Here is an 8932-nt window from a genome sequence, read left to right as displayed (position 1 = left end):
GAGCTAACCACAACACTGTGCAAGCTCAGAAGCAAAAATCAGAATGGCGCCACCTGTGGTGCCACTGAAAGACCCAGTTTGGGGGCTTGACAGGCCTGGGTCACTGCTGGTTCTAGTGACCCAGGCCACCAAGTTACTATAGAATTGGTCCGAACTGGTCTGAACTGGTAAGAACCCATCTCTGATTGATAGGTCATAGAAAGGCAAATCTATGAATTTGTCATGTGTGACCATCTCAGCTGGCTTCTGACAAGCTTCTGACAAGCAAAGTCAATTGGTAAAGCTAGATTCACTTAATGACTGCATGATTTACTTAAAAACCATGGCAAAAAGGTTATAAATCAGGCATGATTCATTTAAAAGCTGCCTTGCTTACCAATGGAAATTCTGTTCTAGTTGGAATCGTAATGAATTTTAAATGTTGTTCACTTAAGAAAATTAAATATAGGATAATATAGCATTGATCTGCATTATTAGATTGTAGTACACATCAGTGCAGGCTACTGTTTCCTGAGGGCAGAAATACACAACATTGTTTTCTATCTTCTCCCCAGCCCAACAAGAAGGCAACAAGGCAACAGTCACCTTATTTATAGTCCTTGCTTGCTTGCAAATTCACTGTGGATACACCAAATTATGTCAAAAGTAAAGAGGAATTAATAGCCAACTCCTACAAAAGTTCATTAATGGAAACCACATTGTTCTCAAAGACCTGGCCATAAAAGGAAAACTTTCTCAGCAGAAATGGAAGGAATGGGGAAGCAGGGAAATATATAAATCAGGGGCTGTGGTAAGTCTAGTCTGTATAAAACACTGGTAGCAAAGTAGTGGAAGGAAATTCTGTCCTAGTTGTGTCAAAAGTGAAATTACGAAAGTGATCATTTTAGAAATCCAACCTCATTTCCACCCAGTTTATGAATATCATTCAAGCAATTTAAGGTTGCAGGCAGAAAAGTCCATAGTCCTGCATAGTCCTAAGAGCAATAATATTAATTATAAATAGCTTAAGCAAATAGCCTTATGTTAGTGGAAAAGTGATCCCATATAATGAGAAATCTATTTGGATGATGTGAGAAAGGACAGTCTTTTCAATGGCTGAGGGTATTTTTATTTAATAATAAAATACTTTTTTAAGTATTTTATTATTAAGCTAAATAAACAAAATCTTACAGACTAAATAAACAAAATCTTACAGACAACCCTCACTCTGTAAAAGACCTTGGAATACTCATATCAAATGACCTAAGTGCCAAAGCCCACTGCAACAACATCGCCAAAAAGGCTTCCAGAGTTGTTAACCTGAGTCCTATATAGCTTCTGTTCCGGCAATCTCACACTACTAAGCAGAGCATACAAAACTTTCACCAGACCCATTTTTGAATACAGCTCATCAGTCTGGAACCCACATCGCATTTCAGACATAAACACTCTAGAAAATGTCCAGAGATACTTTACCAGAGGAGCTTTTCACTCCTCCATTCGCAACTGTATACCTTATGAAACTAGGCTAACAATCTTTGGCTTAGAAAGTTTAGAACTACATTGTGATCTAAGCATATCCCATAAAATCATATGCTGAAAAATGTTCTCCCAGTCAACGACTACTTCAGCGTCAACCGCAACAACACACGAGCACACAACAGATACAAACTTAATGTAAACCGCTCCAAACTTGATTACCGGAAATACGACTTCAGCAACCGAGTAGTTGATGATGGAATTCATTACCAGACTCTGTAGTATCATCTCCTAACCCCCAAAACTTTACCCTTAGACTTTCCACTGTTGACCTCTCCCGATTCCTAAGAGGTCAGTAAGGGGTGTGCATAAATGCACCAGCGTGCCTTCCGTCCCCTGTCCTTACTGTTTCTTTATTTTCTACCTATTGTATGTATTTGAATATTAAGACATTTACTTGTACCTTGTATATTAATATTATATGACTAAATAAGTAAGTAAGTAAGTAAGTAAGTAAGTAAATAAATAAATCATACATACATACATACATACATACATACATACATACATACATACATACATACAGTGTTTTCCATTTCACATTATAGGGAAATTACATTGTGAGTTTTCAGCAATTTTGGTCAGAGGGAATCTCAAGAGTTGAAGAATGGAGACTTGCGCTTGTGTGTGACTAGGACCCCTCCCTTGTGAGTTGTAAATCCCATCACTACCAGTTCACATTCACGTGCGTATGTATGTATGTGTGCATGTGGTGGAGTCTGTTCACCGAATCCGGCCAAACTGGGAGCAACCCACCACTGGCTGACCCTGATTTACATGTAACAGGTAGATTTAGTAGGCTGTTAAGCTTGCCTTGAATAGTTCTTTGTTACCTTTCTATCCTACATAGTGTGAGCTATAAGCACTCAAATGCAGCTTGCTATAATTAAATTAATAGCAGGGAAGCATACTTTTCTCAGTGAGGCTTTCCTTTTTAACAAGAATAGATTAATTGGCTTCATACAACCGGCCTATTTAGACTGTAGAGATACATAATTTTTCCAGCATAAAGATGAGAATAGAAACAGGGTAAATATGATCTTAAATGGTAGTTAATTACATTCTTTTATGACATAGCCACTTCAGCCTGTTGGCAATTCTTTCATAATTGCATTTATGACAAATTAATGACCTTTAGTTTCATTCAGCTGTATAATCCAATAATTGCTGTCAGACTTTCAGATTTGATGTTGCACATGTATAATCCTTGTTAGCTCGGCTTGTGAAACTGAATGAGTGCATTTAAGCATATTTATTGTAAGAGAACTTACTTGGACAGTTTTTCCTGGAACTTTAATTCAACGAATAGCCAATGATGCCAGTCAGCCATGCTGGGACTGCTGGGAGGTTCGAATACTGCAATGCTCTCTACATGGGGCTCCCTCTGAAAAGTGTTTGGAATTGTGCAGAATGCGGCCGCGAGACCTATCATGGGCTTTCCCAGATATGCCCCTGTTTCATCAACACTCCGCCGCTTGCACTGGCTGTCGATCAGTTTCTGGTCACAATTCAAAGCCCTACATGGCATCGGACCAGAATAGAATTTCATGGGCCAACTGTTTTTGGACATGCAAGGAATTACAATAGGAAATTCAAAAGGAATTTTGAATGGGAATCTGTCTGTCTGTCTGTCTGTCTGTCTGTCTGTCTGTCTGTCTGTCTGTCTGTCTGTCTCTATCCATCCATCCATCCATCCATCCATCCATCCATCCATCCATCCATCCATCCATCCATCCATCCATCCATCCATCCATTTATCTATCTAACACCCAACTTCTTCCGGACTCTTTCAAATCCAAATGGAAGTCCAGTAAGGGAATAAATAAATTTGTAATTGTACTTAAAACTCGTACACTTTTAAAACCACCCCCACTTTCTTACTCTTTAAAAAATCTTTAATATAAATGAGAGATATACTGTATATCTATTCTATTCTGTTCTGTTCTATTCCAATGGATGCTGGGAGTTGTGGTTCACAATACTGTATACTGTAGCCCGAAAGAGGAGGGTTACGCCAATTTGCCTTGCGTGCCTAACGCGCGCCGATCTCGGAAGTGCTTTAGCGGAACTCGGGCCGCTCTCGGGGACTCTTGTCGGCATCCGTAGCTCGTTGAGCCGGGCTGTCAGCTGAACTCTGTCATATGACCGGGAGTGTCTCGGTTCTCCTTTCTCCGCTCGGAAAGGGGGGCTGACTGGGAACTGTTCGTCGTCGCGTCTGCTGATCCCGGGGCTTCCTTGGCTGATCCCGGCTTGGCGAGAAGAGGTGAGGCGTCCTATAGCTCTTCCTCCCCTCCAGGGCCGCCCCAGCGTGGCGGAGCAGAGTTGCTTTCCTTGCACCCGTACAAGGGAAGCTTAAGAGTCAGCGGGCAGCGGAAACGGCGAGAAGGCGGCTCTGCAGTCTTTCTATCTCGCTCGCACATACGCATTGCTCTGTGCTGTGAAACTCGGTAGAAGAAGGAAAAGCAAACGGCTTTTTCTCCTCGCTCCCATTGTAGCCGTCCCCAAAATGGCCCTGCAGAGACTCCCCAATTCAATGCCTTGCCTCAAGTGCCGACTCTTTATTTAGGCTTTCTTTTGGGAAGGTCACCCAAGGCGGCGATTCTTTGCCACCTTGCTGCTCTCAGAGGTGGCTTTTGTCCCCCCTCCCTTGCTCTATTTTTAGGAAGAATAATTTATGAATGTGATTTTCGTGATTTCTCTGCTTGCTTAATATTCAGACAGTGGCTCTCCCACAGAAAGAATTAGTTAAATGGGTCAGATGCTTTTGGCCAATATACTGGGTACATGTAATAAAGTCAAAATGGCTTGTTCCACATAGGCTGCTCAATAATAAAGGCAACACCTTAAAAAACACAGAATATAACTTCAAGTAAATCAAACTTCTGTGAAATCAAACTGTCCACTTAGGAAGCAGCACTGATTGACAGTCAATTTCACGTGCTGTTGTGCAAATGGAATAGTTGTGCAAATGAAATATTCAATGAGAATGTTTCATTCATTCAGCTCTAGGATGTGTTATTTGAGTGTTCCCTTTATTTTTTTGAGCAGTATATTTTAGTTTCCTGGATCTTTGTGTCCTCCAGTTTGCTGAATTGCTATTGTTCATTACATCAGTTTGTTAAATATAGGAGTGTACTTCTTGCATTTCTTGGGGAGACACAGATTTGTAGGACAATATAGCTGAGGTTGCCTAGATTCTTCTGAACAAATCATAGACCAGATCATTCCTGCAGCTGCTTTTCTCTGAATTAAACTTTGCTTTTGCTAGCATCCCTTTAACGAAAAAGACAGTAATACTGTAGTTGTTTCATCCAATAACAGATGTGTATTTGCAGGGGAAAGGAAGGAAGGATTAAACTGGTTTTTGCATGTGGTTAAATTACTCTAATACAGTTTCAGCTGGTTTGGTCAGGTAGAGTTGGCTAGTATTCATCAACATCCTGCCCCAGTCATGACTTGATGCAATGAAAACTAAATAGGTGTTTTGGCATCAGAAATTCAGAGTAGGCCAGAAACTGAGGAGAAAATGAAATGGTGAAGGTCATTGGGGTAATGATGTTTAGCTGTACTTCTGCTTTTTTATGTTAACCTTCACAGTTGATATTACATTGGGACATTAAATACAATTTGCCCCCTTTTTAAAAAATAAGCTGTGTTCCGTGATTAGTTTCACTTAATTTCGGAAAATCATTTGTAGAAAGTTTTAGTTTGAAATGCAAATTTTAAAATATGAAACAATATGAAGAGATCCAACAGCTGGTTTCCAGATGGAATTGGATTTGGAAATTGAGTTAAGATTCTTTTTTTTTTCATAAGGGATCTCTGTTTAATAAAAAACAGGAATTGTATTTTGGAAACATATGTGTAATGATCTGTAATAATGACATGGTATTCTTCACATTATTTGGTTTGTTGAAGTAAGTTATTACATGCAATTTACAGAAATTTAACCAAGAAAAATTAACCACAATAAAGTACATTATAAATAATAAAAACAATACCATCCCAATTTACAGCTATTAAAAACATAATTTAAACAAGCCATACTAATTATGTATCTAATTATTTCAGAGGGAGTGCATTTTTGTACAAATAGTTTAACTCCAATTGGAATTACTGTATGATAGAAAACAAAAATGGTTCTTATTAAAATGCTCAGAAAATTGGTGCCACTACATTAGGTCTGGTTTTCTTCCTATTGAATGAGATGGGACTCTATGCTCAAAAATAATATATTTTCTATAACAAACATTATAATATGAAGCTTTGTTAATTTAGGTTAATAATACAGCATGAATACAGGATGATTCATTTTATGAGGTGTGTAACATTTTTATAGTTATAAGAACTTTTGAAAGTAGCTCAAAAGTTGAATAATTGAATTAAATAGATTTTCTGGTTTGCTTTACCTCAGCCAAGTAATTGTTTAATTTTCATAATTTAAATAGTAAAAATATAAAATTCTTTGTTTGAAGCACATAACATGGCACTTTCCCTTTTAATATATTTAAATTCTATGGCATATATATTTTAATATAAATAACAAAACCTTTTCAAAAATTTTATTATGTATTACAGTATATTAAGTAAAACTAAAGCAGAGAAAGAGAGAGTTATGATTATGATTGCTGTAATTGTTTCAGAGACAGTTTAATAGATAAACAAATTAGCATAAATATTGTTATTTATTAAGTTTCTCAAATCAAGACATTACAGTAGATTGAGGGATCCTTGGTGCTCTCTGAGTTTGCGTGTTTTCTTGCAAATGTTTCATTATCCAAGCTAGGTAACAAATATAAATAAAGAGTGCTTTGCTTTCAGTTTATATTCTGGTGTCTTGCCTGTCAGTGTTGCGGGGGAGGTCTTAGAGCAGTGATGGGGAACCTTTTTTCCCCTCGGGTGCTAAAAGCACGTGTGCACACACACTAACACCTCTGTGTGAGTGCCTACACCCATAATTCAATGCCCAGGAGGGAGAAAATTGCCCCTCCTGCCTCTCTGGAGGCCTTCTGGAGGCCAGAAACAGACATTTCCCAACTTTTGGTTGTCCTGATAGGTCTGTTTCCCACTCTCGGCAGACTCTAGAGCAGGGATGGGCAATTAATTTTGTCATGAGGCCGCATGAGAAATTGGGATGGTTTTAGAGGGCCGGACTAATATAATTAACTCAGTTCTACCCAACACTGTATATATGCTATCTCTATTAAAGAAAGAAAGAAAGAAAGAAAGAAAGAAAGAGAGAGAGAGAGAGGGAGGAAGGGAGGAAGAAAGAAAGAAAGAAAGAAAGAAAGAAAGAAAGAAAGAAAGAAAGAAAGAATGAATGAATCTTTGGGGCAACCATGACCTTGAATAGCTGAGTCTACAAAAACTTAAGGTTAAGCAACCCAACACTTGGGCGAGCATCACCTGCAGAGACCTGCGCTCCTATTCCAAGGCAAAAAGTCCTCCCTCTCCTGGCCACCTTTTCACCTCTTCATCTGGTTCCTCCCCGCAGCTTCCTGCTTTGAAGAGAAGGGACCGGCCAGTGATTAAGTATACCGGGGAGTGCGGGAGGTTGGTGGATCGACGTCGTGGCAGAGCCGGCCGTTCCTCTCCTCCTCTCCCCTCCATGAAGCAGCGCCGCTTCTCTCTCTTGGTGGCTCCTGCAAACATGAAGTCGCCACGCCTTAAACAGGCTTCACGCTCTGGGAGTGAAGCTTCAGTCGTGCAAAGGGCCCGGGGGGTGGGGTTGGGGCAAGCGCTGCAGAAGGGACAAAGCAGCTCTGCCCCCAGGGACGCGGCAGGCCACCAGCACACCGAGGGGAGGTGGCATTGGTGGCGAGGAGGTGGGCGGTAGCTGGGAAACAGGTGGGAAAAGTTGGCCGGAGAAAAGTTCTCCCGGCCTTAAAACGCCCCCAAGTGGTCCCTGCGGTGCCCGAGCATCTGCAACTTCTGCCCAGGTGGCGACCTTCACAGACCAGTCACAGATAGCGGGCGGGCCAGCCACAGACAGCGGGCGGGCCGGATGCATCCCGCGGACCGCCCCTTGCCCAGGTCTGCTCTGGAGCCTGGGGAGGGCAAAAACACCCTCCACCATTCCCCTAAGACCCTCTGGAAGCTGAAGATGCCCTCCCAGAGCCTTCGTGCAAGCCAAAAATCAGCTGGCCAGTGTGTACATGTGTGCTGGACCTGAGATAGAGCAATGGCTTGCGTGCCAGCAGATATGGCTCTGTGTGCCACCTGTGGCACCCGTGCCATAGGTTCGCCATCACTGTCTTAGAGATTCTTTGATTGAGGCGGTTTACTGTTGTCTCTGGTAGTTTCCCGATTGGTGTATTATTGTTTACTTGTTTTTTGATTGTTGATTTGAAGAAAATATACTTCAGACCAACAATGAAGTAAACAATACCCCAATCTGCCAAAGAACCAATGAAATTCAGCTTTTCAGATCAAGGGAGGTAAACTACTTTCAGTGTTCGTGTATTGACTGAAACTCGTGTATTGACTGAAACTCATCTTTATTTTTGTTTCCTTAATAGATTTTAAATTACATTAATTATGGATATTCGGGGTGCTGTTGATGCTGCTGTCCCCACCAATATCATTGCTGCTAAAGCAGCTGAAGTTCGGGCTAATAAAGTAAATTGGCAGTTGTATCTACAGTAAGTTTTGAACTGGGCATAAATGGTTATAAGTGTCATATTTTTCTAAAATAGTTACATTATATGTAGATGTACTGGAAACTAGAGCACTGTTTAAGAGTTGGAAAAATCTTGAGTCAGTGGATATTGGGAAAAATGATTTGTCATTTATTAGTAATAAGATATTTCAATGTAGTATATATTATTGTGAACCACACTTCTGGTAACACATTAAAGAAATTGGCAGTTGTAGCTAAAACCAGGTTTTCAGAATAGCAGATTGTTCATTTACTTCATTTTAATCAATTATATATTCAGAAAGATATATAGTGTTTCTGGCTACCAATATTTTTTCGGCAGATAGCTATATCCTTTTTCAAAGCTTCTCATCCCACTATTTTCTTAGGTTAATATATTGTTGCTTCATAGCAAAACATGTTTCTAATATTGCCTTCATTCTTCTTGAAGATACTTAAAAGTTAAAGAAACGCTTATTGAGATAAATAGATGGACAATATTTTTTTATATCTGCTCACTTGTGCCATGGCTAAGACATGGATTGTGTCAATCTGTTTATTTAATTCTACCAAAATATTGGCTAGGCCAGTGATGGTGAACCTTTTTTTTAATCGGGTGCTGAAGGAGCGTGCGTGCATGCTATCGCTCATGCGCAAGTACTCATACCCATAATTCAGTGCATTAGGAGGACGAAAATAGCCCCCCTCTTGGAGGCCCTCTGGAAACAGCCTGTTTTCCAACTTCTGGTGGGCTCAGTAGGCTCGTGTTTTGCTCCC

General features: G+C 40.2%; 1 protein-coding gene across 1 annotated transcript in view; it reads left to right on the top strand.

The window, feature by feature from the left end:
• The first annotated feature begins 3400 nt into the window (after positions 1–3400).
• Positions 3401–8932, top strand: part of ATP6V1H (ATPase H+ transporting V1 subunit H) — a 29555-nt gene continuing 24023 nt past the window's right edge. Inside the window, exons 1-2 of the mRNA XM_070747749.1 lie at positions 3401–3781; positions 8037–8159. Coding sequence (XP_070603850.1) covers positions 8056–8159 — 104 coding nt within the window. The 5' untranslated portion in view covers positions 3401–3781; positions 8037–8055. The remainder of the gene's footprint in view (positions 3782–8036; positions 8160–8932) is intronic.

The sequence above is a fragment of the Erythrolamprus reginae genome, chromosome 3 (assembly GCF_031021105.1).
Source record: "Erythrolamprus reginae isolate rEryReg1 chromosome 3, rEryReg1.hap1, whole genome shotgun sequence".
Classification (NCBI taxonomy): Eukaryota; Metazoa; Chordata; class Lepidosauria; order Squamata; family Dipsadidae; genus Erythrolamprus; species Erythrolamprus reginae.
The sequence above is the reverse complement of the archived record's forward strand: the minus strand, read 5'-3'. Positions and strand labels throughout refer to the sequence as shown.